The 17735-nt window shown below is 36.6% G+C and overlaps 1 protein-coding gene across 2 annotated transcripts in view; it reads left to right on the top strand.

Annotated features, from left to right (window-relative positions):
* The window catches only part of LAMA2 (laminin subunit alpha 2), a 606210-nt gene that overhangs the window by 386444 nt on the left and 202031 nt on the right, over nt 1-17735 (top strand). For both annotated transcript variants that reach the window (XM_053222255.1, XM_053222254.1), the window contains exons 25-29: nt 11685-11921; nt 13151-13294; nt 13988-14167; nt 14277-14465; nt 14546-14679. In XM_053222255.1, coding sequence (XP_053078230.1) covers nt 11685-11921; nt 13151-13294; nt 13988-14167; nt 14277-14465; nt 14546-14679 — 884 coding nt within the window. The remainder of the gene's footprint in view (nt 1-11684; nt 11922-13150; nt 13295-13987; nt 14168-14276; nt 14466-14545; nt 14680-17735) is intronic.

Raw genomic sequence — 17735 nt, 5'->3', positions numbered from 1 at the left:
CTGCTGTATGGCTTGGTGCACTCATAGTTTTGGAGGATAAGAGAGAAGTCTTAAGGATGAGTCCTGGGTTTTGCTTTGTAGGAAATTAAATGAGAGTATTTACTGCTAGAGGGATTATAGGTGACTCAAATTCAAGTAGGAAAGGTGATAAGTCCACAGGGGTTTTTGCGGGTTTTTTTTTCAGCTTTTTGTGAGGTATTAACTAAATAAAATGCAATTACTCATTTAAAGTGTTGAGTTTTGGGTGCCTGAAAGGCTCAGTCGGTTAAGTGTCTGACTTCAGCTGGTAATGTTCCCATGGCTCATGGGTTCAAACCCCGAGTGCTGACAGTTCAGAGCCTGGAGCCTGACTCAGATTCTGGGTCTCCCTCTCTCTCTGCCCCACCTCTGCTGGTGTTCATTCTCTCTCTCTCTCTCTCTCTCTCTCTCTCTCTCTCTCTCTCTCTCTCAAAAATAAACATTAAACAAATTTAAACAAAATAAAATAAAGTGTTGAGTTTTGACCAATGATTACAGTTATATAACCACCCTGATGCCTTCTTGTAGTTGGCTTCCCTTCCCCCTCTTAGTCGCACCAGGAAACTATTGTTTCTCCTTCTATCACTATAGTAATGTCAGTTCCACAAATTCATAGAAATCAAGTCATACTACATGTTATTGTTTGGGTTTTGTTTGTTTATTTGTTTGGGGGAATTATTCTTGGCCCAGCTTTCTTTATGCAGTATAATGCTTTTGTGATTCAACTACACTGTTGTATATGAGTAGTTTGTTATTTTTAATTGTTTAATAATTTTACATTGGATGATGCGCAATGACTTTTCTATTTACTATTTAATGGGCATTGGGGTTACTTCTAGTGTGGTGCTATTATGAATAATTTTGCTATGAACATTAGTCTATAAGTCAAAAGCATGGGTGTAGACCTATGTTTTCATTTTTCATCACAAGAATACTCCACATCCTTACCAACATTTGGGATTTTGACTCTTTAATTTTAAGCATTCAGTTGGATGTTTATTTATATCCTTGCCTTTCTTTAATGTCCAATGATATTGGGAATAATCTTATTTATTTCCCATTTATATATCTTCTTGAAAAGTGTCTGTACGAATCTTTTCTATTTGGGGTTGTTAATTTTCCCAGTAATGTGTTGTAAGAGTTCTTTATGTATTCTAGATACCAGTCCTTTAATATATTTATGTTCTGTAACCATTTTCTCCCAGTATACAGCTTGTGTTTTACTTCTGCTGTGGTATCTTCACCTAATTTTTATAAAGACTAGTTTATTATCCTTTTGTTTCATGGGTCATGCTTTTTATTTCCTAAGAAATGCACATTGGCTTAAGTCAAGATCTAGAGACACCTCTCCTATGTTTTCCTCAAGAAGTTTTATAGTTTTGAATTTTATATTTAGGTCCACGTTGCATTTTCAATATTAATTTTTCTATATGGTTTGAGGTAAGGGTCAAAGTTCACCTTTTAATGGATATCCAATTTTTCCAACATCTTTTCTGAAAAGATTATTCTTCTTCCTCATTGAATTACTTTAGTTCCTTTGTCAAAATAACCTGGCACTATATGTGCACATACATTTCTGAACTCTATTCTGTTTCATTGGTCTATCTGTCCTTATACTGACACTGTACTGTCTTGATCACTATAGCTTTCTAGCAGAGCATGAAATTGGGTGGTATAAACTCTCCAACTGTCGTTCATTTCTAATACCTTTTGCACACGTTAGATCCTTTGCATTTTCATATAAATTTTTAAATCAGCTTCTCAATTTCTTTACCAATAGCCTTCTAGACTTTGCTTGGGATTATATTGAATCTACAGGTCAATTTGGGGAAAATTGACATTTTAAGAATATTAGATCTTCCAGTGTATCAATATGACGTAGGTTTTCATTTACTTTTCTTTGTAATTTTTTTTTCTCGGCAGCATTTTATAGTTTTTGGTGGACAAGTCTTGTACATCTTATTACATTTATCATTGTGTTTTATATTTTTTACACAAATGTTATTATTTATTTCACTTCAGTTTCCAACTGTTGCCAGAACAGAAAATGCAATTATCTTTATACAATAACTTTTATTTTTTTAATAGACTATATTTCTATATATTTTTTAGTAGCCTCTATGCCCAACTTGGAGCTTGAACTCACAACCCACAATCAAGTGTTGCATGCTCTACCGACTAAGCCAGCCACGCACCCCATTTGTTAACTTTCTATATTGACACCCTGCTAGAAGTTTATTCTAGCTATTTTTTGGTAACTTCACTAGGATTTTCTATGTAGACAATAATACCATCTGCAAATTGAGTTTTACTTCTTCTCTTCCAACCCATGTAACTTTTATTCCATTTTGTTTGCCTATTGCAGTAAAATGTTGATTTGTAGTGGTGGGAGCAAATATCCCTGTCTTATTCCTTATGTTAAGTAGAAAGGATTCAGTCTTTTACAATTAAGAATAATGTTTACAAATGTCCTTCATCAAACGCTCTTTATCAGTTTAAAGATGTCCCTCATATTCCTAGTTTATTAAGAACTTTTATCAAGAATATATGTCCAATTTTATCAAAAGCATTTTCTGCATCTATGGAGATGATCATATAATTTTTCATTTTCAGCTGCTAATGTGGTGAATCATATTAATTGATTTTCAAATGTTGGTCCAACTTCACAATCCTCAGATAAATCCTGCTTGATCATGAGCGATTATCTACTTTAAATTATTTTAGATTATGTTTGTTAGCATTTTGTTAATGATCTCTGGGTCTGTTCATAAGGACTGTTAGTTCATAGTTTGTCTTTTCTTAGAGTGTTATTGTCTGATTTTGTTATTGGGGTACTGCTACCCTCATGAAATAGATTGGGAAGTATTCCTTTCTCATAGTTTCTGAGGAGTTTGCATAATCAATGAAATAGAAAATAAAAATAGAGAAAGGCCAATGACGCCAGAAACTGTTTTTTTGCAATTATTAATAAAGTTGATGATACTCTAAGAAGACTGATCAAGAAAAAAAAAGACGAAAAATAATCAAAGTCAAGAATAAAGGAAGGGACATCATGAAGATCCTGCATACACTAAAATAATAATATGAAATAATATGAGCAACTTTAACCAATACGTTTGATAACTGTACAAAATAAACATTCCTTTCTTTTGTTTACTTTGAGTTTAGTTTTCTCTTGTTTTCCAAGTTTCTTAAACTGAAAGCTTAGGTCATTGACTTGAGATCTCTCTTCTTTACTAATATAAGCATTTTATTTTAAATTAAAATTTATTCCAGTTACTTTTTGGTAGCTTCAATATATATTCAACAAATATATTAAGTTTCCTTCCAGGCACTAATTTAGTTGCATACCTCACATTTTGATATATTGTTTAAATTTTCACCCTTAAAATATTCTTATTTATTTTACTACTTATTTTTATTCACTGTTTAGAAATATGTTGTATAATCATCATATATTTGGGAGTTTTAAAGATATCTTTCTGCTATTGACATCTAATTTAGTTCTGTATTGGTCTCAGAACATAATGTGTTTTATTTCAGTCCTTTTGAATTTATAGAGATTGGTATTATGTCTCATAACAGTGTGCATTTTGATTAATGTACATGAAAATATCTTGTATTCTATTATTATTGGGTGAAATCTATACAAGCCAGTTATTCTTAGTGATTTTTATGTGTGCATATTCTATCAATAACTGAGGGTGTTTAACTATAATTATGATTTATCTATTTGTCTTTCAGTTCTCTCAGGTTTTGATTCATGTATTTTGAAGTGATAATATTAGGTATATACTCATTTAGGATGATTATGTCTTTTTGAAAAGTTGATGCCCTTATCAATATGAAGCGTCCCTTTTATCCTGGGTAATATTTCTTGTGAAAAAAGAATACTTTTTCTGATAATCATATAGCCAGAGTTCCATCCTTCTTTTGATTGGTATTTGTGTGGTATACATTTTTCCACACTGTCATTTATTCCATCTCTTTTAAAATATTTTAACGTGTCTCTTTTAGATAGCATATATTTAAATCTTTGTTATTGATATAATCTTAATTGGAACATTTCCATTTAATGTAATTATCCATATGATGGAGTTAAGTCTACATTTTCCTGTTTGCTTTGCCCCACCTGTTCTTGCTTTCTTTTTTCTTCTTGTCTTATTTTGGATTGAGTAATTTTTATAATTACATTTTATCTTCACTTTTGACTTATTAACTATATTTTATGTTTTTTTGTCATTGCCTAGAGATAGATATTAACTTAATATTTTAATAGCTCAACATCTTAACTTTTCATAATGTATCTTAAAATAATATTATATACTTTAAATTTAGTGTAGAAACCTTACAAGAGTAAACCTCTAATTCCTGCTTACCCTTTTTGTTACTTCTTCTTGTCCTTTATGTTATTGTTGTCATACACCTTACTTCTATGTATTATATATCCTACAATATAATCTTATGATTCTGATTTAAATTTTTTTAATGTTTATTTTATTTTTGAGGGGGGGGTGGGAATAAGGGAGGGACAACAGAGGGGGAGACACAGAATCTGAAGCAGCCTCCAAGCTCCGAGATGTCAGCATAGAGCCTAACACGGAGCTCATTACCTGAGCCTAAGTTGGATGCTCAACCTACTGAGGCACCCAGGCGCCCTATGGTGATTTTGATTTAAATAGTTAATGGGGGCACCTGGGCGGCTCAGTAGGTTGAGTGTTCAACTTTGGCTCAAGCCACAATCTCTCAGTTCATGAGTTCGAGCTTCACATCAGGCTGGCTGCTGTCAGCCTGTAGCACAGAGCCCACTTCATAACCTCTGTCCCTCTCTGTCAGCCCCTTCCCCGCTTGTATTCTCTCAAAAATAGACATAAAAAAACCCCTCAAAAATACATACATACATAGTCAATTTTCTTTTTAAAAGGCAAAAATGCTGCTTTTCTGTTTTCTATACATGTGTCAATTCCCATGCTCTCTGTTACTTTGTGTACAGCCAAATTCTGTTTCATATCATGTTAGTTCTTCCATTAACTACATCCCTAATTATGACTATTATTATTTCTGGTAAGGTCTGCTCTCAATGATTCTTTCAATTTTATATGTTCAAAAACTGCATTTTTCCTTCCTTTTCCAAAGACATTTTTTCTAGATATAAAAGTCCTGGTTTTCAGGGGCGCCTGGGTGGCTCAGGCGGTTGAGTGACCAACTTCAGCTCAGGTCATGATCTCACGGTCCGTGAGTTCGAGTCCCGCATCGGGCTCTGTGCTAACAGCTCAGAGCCTGGAGCCTGCTTCTGATTTTGTGTCTCCCTCTCTCTCTGCCCCTCCCCTACTCATGCTCTGTCTCTCTCTGTCTCAGAAATAAATAAACATTAAACAATTTTTTTTAAAGTCCTGGTTTTCAGCAATTTGATTATGCTGTCTTTTTGTGGTTTTCTTGTTTACTTCTCATATGGTAAGTTGGACCTGTTAGATCTGTGGGACCAGAGTTTTTATTAAATTTGGAAATCTTCCAGCCAGTATATCTTCAAATATTTTTCTCTTCTTTATCCTCATTGTCTCCTCATGGAACTCATGTATATGTTGGTCTACTTGATATTTTTCCACAGTTGACTGAGATTCTGTTTGCTCTCTCATTCTTATTTTTTCTCTATTCTTTATTTTTGATAGCTTCTATTATTAAGTGTCTAAATTTACTGATTTTTTTTCTACAGTGTCTAATCTATTCTTAATCCAGTTGGTTACATAATAATTTTTCATTTCAAATTTTTCATCTTTTCATCTTTAAAATTTCTGGTTGAATTTTTTTATAGCTGTCATTTCTCTCCTCATTATATTCACATTTCCATTTATTCTTGAGAATATTTATAATATAAATATTAGCTTTTGCAGTGTGATTGTCTGCTAATTCCAACATTTCTTTTATTTCAATACTATTCTTAATGGTTGACTTTTCTCCTGGTTATGTTTCTCTCCATGCCTGATCATTTCGATGTGGATGCCAGATCATTGTTGTACATTTTTCATTTTTTCACATTGGTTTTGTTGTATTCTTTTAAGGAGTATTAATCTTTATCTTAGCAAACAGGTTAATTACTCACTGATCACTTGGATCTGTTTGATCCTTGTTTTTAAGTGTTTGGGGTTTTTGTTGTTTTGTTGTTTCCTTTTGTTTTTAGGGAAGGTCTAGAGCACCCTTTAATCCAGGGATCATTTAGCATCACTACTAAAGGGCTAAGTGCATTGAGAACGCTACCTGGTGCATTACTGTGTATCTCCACTCTGGCTGTTGGGGATATGAATTATTTCAAGGGAATTTTTAAGCTCATGCCTTTTCAGTGTTTTTTTTTTTCTTTTTTTTTCCCTCAGCCACACAGAATTTTATCCCATGCATACACAGATCAGTACTCAGCCAAAGACTCAAGGGGACACTTGTGCAGATTTCTAGAATTCTCTCTGTATATAACTTTCTCATTTTTAAATTTTTAAAAATTTTTTTTATATTTATTTTTGAGCGAGAGAGACAGAGCACGTGCAGGGAAGGGCAGGGGCAGAGAGAGAGACACTCACAGAATCTGAAGCAGGCTCCAAGCTCTGAGATAGCAGCACAGAGTCCCACACGGGGTGTGAACTTGTGAACCATGAGATTGTGACATGAGCCAAAGTCGGATGCTTAACCTACTGAGCCACCCAGGTGCCCATAAATTTATTTTTTTTAAGTTTTTTTTTTTTTTTTGAGAGAGAGGCAGAGAGAGTGTGTGCATGGGGAAGAGGGAGAGAGAGAGGGAGAGAGAATCCCAAGCAGGATCTGTGTTGTTAGTGCAGAGCCCCATGTGGGGGCCTCAATCTTGTGAACCATGAGATCATGACCTGAGCTGAAATCAAGAATCAGATTCTTAAACAACTGAGCCACCCAGGCATCCCGACTTTCTATTTTTTAGACACATATTCTATTGGCCCAATAAATTCTGTCTCAGCATCTCTATACTCTATGTTTCTCAACCCAGTTATAGTGCAGGGCTTCATTTGGGTTCTTCTTTTATGGGTTGCAGCCTAGAAACTTCCTTTATATACTGCTTTGCTTTTCTTCTCTCAGAAATCACAGTACTGTGCTTCCTGGCATTCAGTCTAAAAATAGTTGTTTCTTATTTTTCATTTTTTAGTTTTTGATTTTGTCGGTTAGCAGCTTAAAAGACAGAAGATAAACTAAGTGAGTGTTTTAAAAACTAAGAGACTGGGGTCTCCTGGGTAGTTCAGTCAGTTGGGCGTCCGACTTTGGCTCAGGTCATGATCTCGTGATTCGTGGGTTAGAGCCCTGCATTGGGCTCTGTGCTGACAGCTCGGAGCCTGGAGCCTGCCTTGGCTTCTGTGTCTCCCTCTCTCTCTGACCCTCCTCTGCTCATGCTCTGTCTTTATCTTTCAATAATGAATAAATGTCAAAAAAATTTTTAAAAAACACCTAAGAGACTGTTTAAAGAGAAGAAATATTTTTTGTGTGTCAAATGTAACACAGGTCAAATAGGATTAGGGCTGGCCTGTGTCCATTAAGAGCGGCAAATAAGGGCATTTTTGATGTTAATGAGAGGTGTTCTAATTGGTCACATTGGGCTGGAGATTATTGGAACATCATGACCAAGTGTGACCTGTTTGACTCCATGGTAGTATACTATAGTGATGTAAACTGTTTTTTTTCACTGATATAGCACACATGCAAGGTCTAATCATCTCTACATATATGCTAAAACATTTGAATACACTGGTCCAGAATACATAATCTAGAGGCAAACAAGAGTATTGGTGATTGTTCAAGGAAATATAGATACATGACTTCAATTACCTATATGATTAGATTAAATTAAATTTTAATTTAAATTAAATTAAATTTTAAATTAAATTAGAAACTAGACAGGACACTCATTTTTTCTATTGCCAATGGCACTATTAAGTTTGAACTACATTTTTAGAAACAAAACAAAATTTCTCAAGAGTTCCAAAGTTTTTTGTAAGTATGAACAGTGTTATAAGTTTTGGTGACTGACTTTTTGCATTTTCACCTTTAATCCAAGCATCTGCCCCAACCCTTGGACTCATGAATAAGCCATAAGTAAACTTAAGAGGGTTCTATTCTATTCACAAAATCCTGCAATGTGGCCAAACTCTAATAATCTTCTGAAATTAAAGCTGATGCCTAATGTGGATACAAATCAGGATGGAATATAAACCAAGTTTCCTTAGAAAAAAATTGTAGTTCTGTGTTTGATACTGTTATTTTTACTGGTTGTTGGATAAACGTTATGTTTATTGGAGTTGGTTGAAAATGTTTTATTACTTTGAACCACTGTTTAAAATCTAAATTTCTGAATAGCTACACACTTCATCATTATGAACAATCACAAAAAAATACATAGAGTCCTCACAAATATTTATGAGCATGTATTCTACCACCGAAAAACTTTGGATGATTATAATCTAAATGAACAGTGATTTGAGATTTACGGCTTCCCTTTCTTTGTGTCATGCATAATTTCTCTGTGTTGAGGTGTGAGGACACACATCATTTGAGCTTTCAGTGAAGTAGAATACAAAGCCAGCCATCTTTCACTAGCAGGGGAATAGTGCATAAATCCTCTATTGCTAAATAAACATTACATCTAATTATGATTTAAGTTTGATGTTGGCCATAGTACTATCCAAACATATGGTTAATGGTCCCTTTTAGTCTCCACTATAACTTCCGGAATAAACTTCCTGATTTGGAAAGGCCCCGTGTCTGCTTGTGTAGTCATCTAATCTTTAAGAATTAGTGCTTTGGTATTATATAACAAATGGGGTAGCAGACACTTCATGTTTTAGTTAAAGGATAAGAATGTCTCATAAGACCTTTTAAAATTTATTACATGACTGCAGTTTCCATAACGTATCATAATTTTCTGTTTCTAATTATGGCCCATTTTATTAAGTGAGCCAAAAAAAATCATTGAAGTCAAAGTTAATTATCCTTGTTTTGAAATCACATTCTAAATCTGATGTTCTATAAAGATGACTTCGGTGGAGTGACAGCAGTGGGTTATTCTATTCTTAGGAAACTATGTCTACATTTATTATATAATAAATAATCGCATTTTGGATCTTCAGGCTTCAAATAACTTTTAGTAGGATTTTTTTTTTCTGGATAACAAAGAAGTCAGAAAAAAACTTAATCACAGAGATTAACCCCAAAGGAGGCCTGGTGATTATTTCAATGTCAGAATCTGCAAAGATACTTCACCAAACATTTGGACAGGAAAGATGATTGAAGAAGCTGGTGATTATATATCACATCCTAGAAAGAGTCGTCTTCTAAGTAAACTGCTACGGGCAGGAGCAGGGACAGGAGTGTCCCCAGTAGTGGTGGACATAAGAATTAAGCTGAGCAATGAAAGTGTAGGAAACGCAAAGGAATATCCACCTAGACTTGGATCTGGGAATTTGGCAAGTTGCAATGCATATAAGTCTGCATAGAGCTACAGATCTAAGAAGGATAATAAAACAGCACCAAAAAGAATCGGGTCATCGATGACGTACAAACACTGTGTGAGGGAAGACTCAGACACGAGAGGTGGCACCCACATGGGTACCAAGTCAGGACCCGCTTATAAGACAGAAACCACAAGTTATTTCAACAGGGAAAATAGAATATAAAGAATTGTTAGCTGGTAATAGGTCGTTAGTTCCTAAAAAAGGATAAGAAGAGATATATGGGGACCTGAAGTAGCAGGTACAAACGTGAAACTACTATTTCTAGGCTGAGTGAGGGTGAACAGAGTTTGCGGGTAAGTACTGGTCTATAGAAGCTGTAAACCGCTGTTGCAGGTAGTGAGCAGGCCGGAGCTATTGGTCACATTCAGAGCATATGTGCAGACTAAAGCTACTCAGAAAGTTGCTGATGGGGAGAAAGTCCCTTTTGGGCCTGAAGGCCCAAATGAAGTTCTTTCTGGGCTACTGGGCTTCGATGCCAAATAGTAAAATAGTAATGACGATAGTGATGAAGAACCAGAACCCAGGACAGAAGTGTCTTCCCTCCACTGGGGCCTTATTAGGTCTCTCTGGGGCCCACTGTTGACTAGGCCTAAACTTCTGCTGCCTAACCACGGAGAAATGTCTACAGGGTCTAACTACAGTATCATAAAGCAGGGTAAGGAAGAGGGAACTGAGAGCTCAGAGACAGTACTTTGGTCACTGGCACTGCTGATCTCTGAAAATGACTTATTCCAAGCTCCTAATGGCATTTTAGAAGCCTGCTTGGCTTTTTCATTAAATTACAATGAGATATGAGCTCTGTAAATCAAGAGCAGAAAGCCTGAAAAGAATGTAAGACGAAAAGACACATGGATGAGTAGAAATTGAAGGTGAGTGAGATGAAATAAATTATGGAAACTCAGCTAAAAAAGCAATAGTGTAATTAAAAATGCATTGGTGGCATATACATAGGAGAGAATTTTCACTATGTAAAATGGGCACTATAAAATGGTCAACAAATTTGAGAGGCAAATAGAAAACTACAGAAAATATTAGGTCCTAATATTACAGATTTTGCAAACAGACACAAGTGGTATACTTTAATAATTGCAGGTGATTCTGAAGAAGAAAATTGGTAAATTAGAACAGAACTAGGGGCACCTGGATGGCTCAGTCGGTTTAGCTTCCGACTTCAGCTCAGGTCATGATCTCACTGCTCATGAGTTTGAGCCCCATGTCAGGCTCTGTGCTGACAGCTTGGAGCCTGAAACCTGCTTCGGATTCTAATGTCTCTCTCTCTCTCTCTCTCTCTCTCTCTCTCTCTCTCTCTCTCTCTCTCTCTCTCTCTCTCTCTCTCTCAAAAATAAATAAATAAATAAACTTAAAAAAAATAGAACAGAACTAAAAATTTCAATCAAAAGTAATTTTGTTCTCAAACTGAAAGAACTTTAACAGATTCCAGTAAATTAATAAAAAAGACTCAAACTTTTAAAAATTCTAGCAAAACTTTGAATTACCTAAATAAAGAGAACAAGCTTATGCATGCCTAGGAAGAAGAAAATAGGTTAGCAGCAAAGCCCCTCAAATCAGGCTCATTTGCAAAACTAAATGTCAGAAAAGTGCATTCTAGATGTCACTTGCCTGAGTCCTCTCAGCTTCCCCAAATCTGGTTTGGGAGTCTGTATGTTCTCAGAGACTTCTGCACTTCTATTATGTAATTCTTATTTCATGCTGTTATATATATACTCACTTGTCTCCTTCTGTTAGACTGTGAGATAAGTCTCTTTACAACTTTAATTCTGTAAAAATGAGATGATAAGGTAGAATGACTTTGTCTAAACTTCACTCTTTGAAACAGAAAGCGGTTGAAGAAAACGCATACCTAACTCCTCTTCCTTGCCACAAAAAAAGACAGAAACAAACACATTTTATTTCTTATTCAATAGGATTATGTTTTCTGAACAGTCATCTGTTTTAGTAAATGCAGGAAACGATTTTAATGTTATGTTCGCTGATGTTTCCCAAGTGACTAAACTAGAACAGTACAAAGCATATAACAGACACATGATTAATATGTATTTAATGGAAGCAGAGAAACATTCGAATTAAAATTTTAAGATATTTCCCATGAAATGGTGTTAATGGTTGCTGTTTTTATCTCCTCCATAGGCTTGTAACTGCAGCACAGTAGGATCCTTGGATTTCCAATGCAATACAAACACAGGCCAATGCAACTGTCATCCCAAATTCTCTGGTGCAAAATGTACAGAGTGCAATCGAGGTCACTGGAACTACCCTCACTGCAGCCCCTGCGAGTGCTTCCTGCCGGGTACTGATGAAAGGACCTGCGATTCAGAGACTAAAAAGTGCTCCTGTATGGATCAGACAGGGCAATGCACCTGTAAGGTATGTGCTGCTGACATACGGTAAGGAAAGATTTCCCTGGATTCTATTTCCATTGCTTAATTTTAACTTCAGTCTCCGTTATTCATGGACTTCACGGCATTAAACAAATAAAAATTCATTACTAGGCACAGTTTTTATTCATATATGTTCATTGGCATACACATACACATATTGGCATAATAAGTTCTCTTTAAGAACTTCTTTTCAACCAAAATCCAACTTCTATTCTAGTTGATAGAGACGATATATTTTTAATGGTAAAGTTCAATTTTTCTTTACATATTTGCTTTGCTTAAAAAGGAGTAATTTGGGAAGGAAAAAAATGACAGTTCTCTTAAGCATCATCAGAGAAAAATCACAGCTAGATAATAGGGCTTATAAAAAAACATTTCTCTTCAAATTAACCCACAATCACTGTACACTGAAAAGATATATTTACTGCTATGGAAGTTCGGTAAAATTTCATCACATAAAAACACTGACATAACAAACAGCGACTGCGTGCAAGATTCAGCTCTCATTAATATTGTTAAATGATGTAGAAAAACAGCCAATTAAAAAGGATAAGAGGGATTTTTTTCCCCCTTAGATCTGAAAAATCAATCCCAGGATAAATACAGTTAAGACTGTGTCAGAGGTATCTTTTCAAGAAAAAGTCTGTGCAAAGAGGAACAGAGGAAATAGGAAAATAAAATCCAGGGCGTGATTATTAAAATAGTCTCCAGAATTTCAGAAAGTGGCAGCCCATTTTGCCCCAGACAAAACACAAAGTCCAATGCTACATTATTACATGTTATGATTATACACTATATTTAATATGCATTGTATGTGTGTATATACATCATATCATGATAATTATATGAACCTATATTGTAACACCCTGCCTGTGTTTTACAACTTTGTGTCACACCCCTGTCTAGGAATCAGTGTTTCTATTTTGCTTTTGAAATTTTCATGACTCTTTTGTATTGTTCACAGTGGATATTAGGAAATGCTACTTAGGTTTTAAAAACCATATATGGTATCCTTTGCAATGCATTTATGTGTAAATAGAGCCTGTTTTAGACTTAGGAAATCCTAACAATGAAATTAACCACAACTGCCATTTGCGATGTGAGTCTAACACTCAGCGTTCCTTTTTGCTCAATTAAAAAGAAGCATTATTCATTCTCAAGTGCATTTCTCTCACAACTTCATTATGGACCCTGAGGAACTCTCCTCCTCTTCAGGTGCATGTAGAAGGTGTGCGCTGTGACAGGTGCCGGCCAGGCAAGTTTGGACTAGATGCCAAGAACCCACTTGGCTGCAGCAGCTGCTATTGCTTCGGCGCCACTACCCAGTGCTCTGAAGCCAAAGGACTGATCCGTACGCAGGTGAGTAAGAAACCGCTGAGCCACGTAATGGTTTACTGTTAGTTCTTGCTGGTGTCTTTCAGCCAGGCACGAGGGATAGGAGGCAATGGTAAAGCATTTAAGTAACCTTTTCCCCTGCGCACATTTAGAACTGGGGCCGTGTGGCCTTCGACGGTTGGAGTAAATGCTTTTTTATCTTCCAAAAAAATAGTTCATTTATTGTTGATAAGGAAATAGATGCCAAGTAATAAAGGGAAACGTTGTAAAAGAAGCATTATGTTTTGGGATGGAAGGAAGCCGCATTCCGAGAGAGGGCACCGGAGCATGAATGTGGGTATGCGCTAAGGCAGTGATGGAAACCGGAACTTGCTGCACATTCACGCTACCTGGCCTTAGAGGATCATTGACTTTTAGGGTGGCAGCATTTTCATTTTTACCCTATTTTTTCCTTAATGCCTCCCACTTTTAAGTTCTACTTCGTATTAGTGTAAATGACCAATTCTCACAGATGTTGTAGTTTTCCCTATGCAAACAAGACTGAAAGATTCACCCCCCTCCTGCTGGCTCACTCTGCACGAGTTTAGTTTCGGGTCGGAACACCTCCTCGGAAGCAGAAAGGGGCTGCAGGTAGACACGCAAGTCCATCACCTAGTCTTACAGGAGTGCCCACGAGATGTGAACTCAGCCCCCCGCTGTGTTTCGATTTCCGTGCAGGTGACTCTGAAGCCTGAGCAGACCATCCTGCCCCTGGTGGACGAGGCTCTGCAGCATACTACCACCAAAGGCATCGTTTTTCAACATCCAGAGACTGTTGCACATATGGATCTGGTGAGACAGGAGCTCCACCTGGAACCCTTTTACTGGAAACTTCCAGAACAATTTGAAGGCAAGAAGGTAAACGACAAGAACTTCAAAGGCATATGAGAACAAAGGAAAATATACTTTTGGAATCATGCCATGGGGGGCATCATCTAACTCATCATTCCTTATTTTATTCCATCAGTTGATGGCCTATGGAGGCAAACTCAAGTACGCGATCTATTTTGAGGCTCGGGAAGAGACAGGTTTCTCCACCTATAATCCTCAAGTTATAATTCGAGGTGGGACTCCTACTCATGCTAGAATTATCATCAGGCATATGGCTGCTCCTCTAATTGGCCAATTGACAAGGCACGAGATTGAAATGACAGAGGTAAGGTTATTAGTTTGGTGCAAGGATGCCAGTGGTTTCGCATTTAGTTTCATCAAAGTGGTTTCTCTTCTTATTAACAGAAAGAATGGAAATATTATGGTGATGACCCTCGAATCAGTAGAACCGTGACCCGTGAAGACTTCTTGGATATTCTATATGATATTCATTATATTCTTATCAAAGCAACTTATGGAAATATCATGAGACAAAGCAGGTAAACCCTAATGGAATAAAAGCTAAATTCTTATTTTAGAATCTATAAGTAAGATCAGTAAGACACAGACGTGAAAGATTTCAAAGTGTTTGGGAGTGTGATGATAGAAGACAAAAGTCAAGGACGGTATCCAGGTCATATGGTGGAGGATATTACCATTCCCCCCAAAAGAATAATAGGATGAGAAGCAAGTTTAAGGGGAAAAAAATATATATCAAGTTGACCTTTGACCTGGTGAGTTTTAGATGTCAGAAATTCAAGAGTAGCCACATAGGGTAGAGATAGATAACTGTTATGTTGTAAATAGACTACAAGATTGCTGAAACAGTGACCTTTGACCTTCAGGGGAGCCAGACAGGGCCTAGTTATTCCCATCTTTTCCAACCATGGGCATTCTCACATGTTCATCCCAGTGTGCCCTACAGCATCGTCCCTTTCCCTGTGCATCATGATGTGAAAGATTAGGAATCACACTGAAGGGAAAAGAACAGAAGAATAGTAAGAGTAAATGCGGTGTCCTGAAAGCTGAAGGGTGAGAATCCTATAAGGGAGTATAACCTTTTCATATCACCCAAAGAGGCCAATTAAAATGAGGCTTTTGAGACTGACACTTAGGATCACACTGTGCCATTCATAACACCAGCTTTAGTAGAATCCTGGGGCAGATATCAAAGTTTTGAGCAATGAAAGGGATACAGTGGGTGTAGACCAATAATATGGGTGTATGGGTATGGGTGTAGACTCTTGTTTTTCATGAACATAAATGTGAAAGGGAGGAATGGGACAGTGTCAAAGGCCAAGGGGTGATGGTTTAATCCAAAAGAGAAGTAAACTTGTTTAGAAACCATGAAGGAAAGGAGTTTGTAGCAAGTTAGACATTTAAAATGACAGGATAAAGAAAAAATAATGGAGAAGCCAGATTTCAAAATGACAACATGTGGTCATGTTCCTAGAGTGGAAGGAACAACTTATCCAGGGAGATAAACTGAGGAATTGCACGGATGTAGCTAAGCTTCCTACCATGGAGGCTGAAAGTTGCATGGAGTTCATACACATAGTCTCAATTTCTGTGGCATGTCAGTTTCTCTGTTATTTCCTGTAAAAATATGGACTCAATAGATGTTTGAAATAGTCTTGCATAATAAATTAGTAGTAGATCAGTTTAGGAAAACAAAACAAAACAGTTATGAAGCCTTTTATTGGCAAAGCAATGAATATATAAATAGCAACTTTCAGATGTTTAAAGTATACTAAACATGGAAGAACATCTTTTTTCTTTGTTGGAGAAGATCCGTGTTGCTTTTCTGAAGGTATCGTAAGTAGGGCCTTTGGGTTAGAGAATAAATCAAGGACCAAAATTCACTTTCATATCTGTATCCCTATGGTGTTCTCTTTACATTTCTCATGTCTAAGATTATTTTCTGTGAAATGATAAAAAAAAAAAGCATGTACTAAAAATATACTGTCAGTGATATCATTAATTATTTTAGAATACCAAGTGTAAATCAGATGGCAGAAGCCAGGCCACATTTCCGTCTCATGGAAGACAGCGGGTAACTTTGTGAGTGTGGAAATTAATCGTTACTTTGCAAATGGCTCCATGCTGCAGTGAGAACATAGCAGTGCACAGAACGTTTTGTCAGTGGAACTGACAGAAGCAGCGTTTTCATGCATCTTTCATTATACTTTCTTTGCTTCCCTCACACCATTTCCACCTTTTATGGTGGAAAAGACCACTTTGTTGTTGTTGTTTGGTCTTTTCCCCTCACAAGTCTCTTTCTCTTGTCACGTTATTCACAGATCTCCCTAAATAAAATGCTTTGGTTTAAGAGATGATTTTCTGAAACCTAAGGATAAATAAATACATCACTTTTTCTAGGCTCAATAAAAACTAAAGCCATTGTGTATCAACAATAAGAACAAATAAAGCAAAGGACCTGCCCTTACGTTTCTAATACAGTGGAGTTGTGACAAAGGTGAAAAATACATTTGAACCTTCCCGCCCCCAAAGCCCCTGCTAAAATAGTTAGGACATAAGCCTGCGTCTTTATTCAGTTACAAATTTAAAGTAGTCTCAGAAGCAGAGAGTTTAAGAGTTTTACATGTAGCTTGAGACTTTGTACATAATGTCAGTGCTGACGTTGTTGTTTTCATTTCTTTGCTTTTGTCTTCTACATTTATATGAAGGATGTAACAACTTTGCATTTCGGTATTCACTTAAATAGAAGCTTGAGTTTGGCCAAATCCCTGATTCAAGCAAAACAGTTCCTCTCTCATCTCCTGAGAAAAACCAGGTGTATTACACAAATATCTGTTGTTGACACGCAATTCAAGTTTTACTTGGTTTTTAATTTTTTTAATGTTTATTTATTTTTGAGAGAGAGAGAGAGAGAGAGAGAGAGAGCGAGAGAGAGAGCGCACAGGTGCACGAGCAAGCGGGGGAGGGGCAGAGAGAGAACGAGACACAGAATCGGAAGCAGGCTCCAGGCTCCAAACTGTCAGCACAGAGCCCGATGTGTGGCTCGAATCCATACACTGCAAGATCATGACCTGAGCTGAAGTCAAGACACTTAACCAACTGAGCCACTCAGACATCCCAAGTTTTTCTTGGTTTTTAAATACTCACTAGCCTGTTATGTGCATGCATAGATAAGAGAAGGGAAGAGGATGCTAGGAACTCATGTTATAAAATATCATAAAATGCCGAAGTAACTGACTTGTGAACAAACACCATGTTACCTTTTTACTCCCACAGAGAATCCAGGGGGACATAAAGGTAGACTCTTTCTTACAGGAGGGGATTGGTTTGTTTACAGATCTAAAGGCTCTGTCTACTAAAAGGAGGGGAGAGGAAAATCTGAATTTTAATTGAACATGTGCCTCGTAAAGGCTGGCTGATCTTCAGGGTGCAGATTACAATCTAGCAAAGTCAGAGTGTGCATTCATAATTCAGTGTCAATAAAACCTACCTATGCTTGTTACAAAGTTTATGATTCAAGCTCCTTAAGCTATTGGAGGTGACTTTTAGTGAAGCAAAACTATTCGTTTTCTCATTT

This window comes from Acinonyx jubatus, chromosome B2, assembly GCF_027475565.1.
Source record: "Acinonyx jubatus isolate Ajub_Pintada_27869175 chromosome B2, VMU_Ajub_asm_v1.0, whole genome shotgun sequence".
Lineage (NCBI taxonomy): Eukaryota > Metazoa > Chordata > Mammalia > Carnivora > Felidae > Acinonyx > Acinonyx jubatus.
Note: the sequence above shows the minus strand (reverse complement) of the source record. Positions and strands in the feature narration are given on the sequence as shown.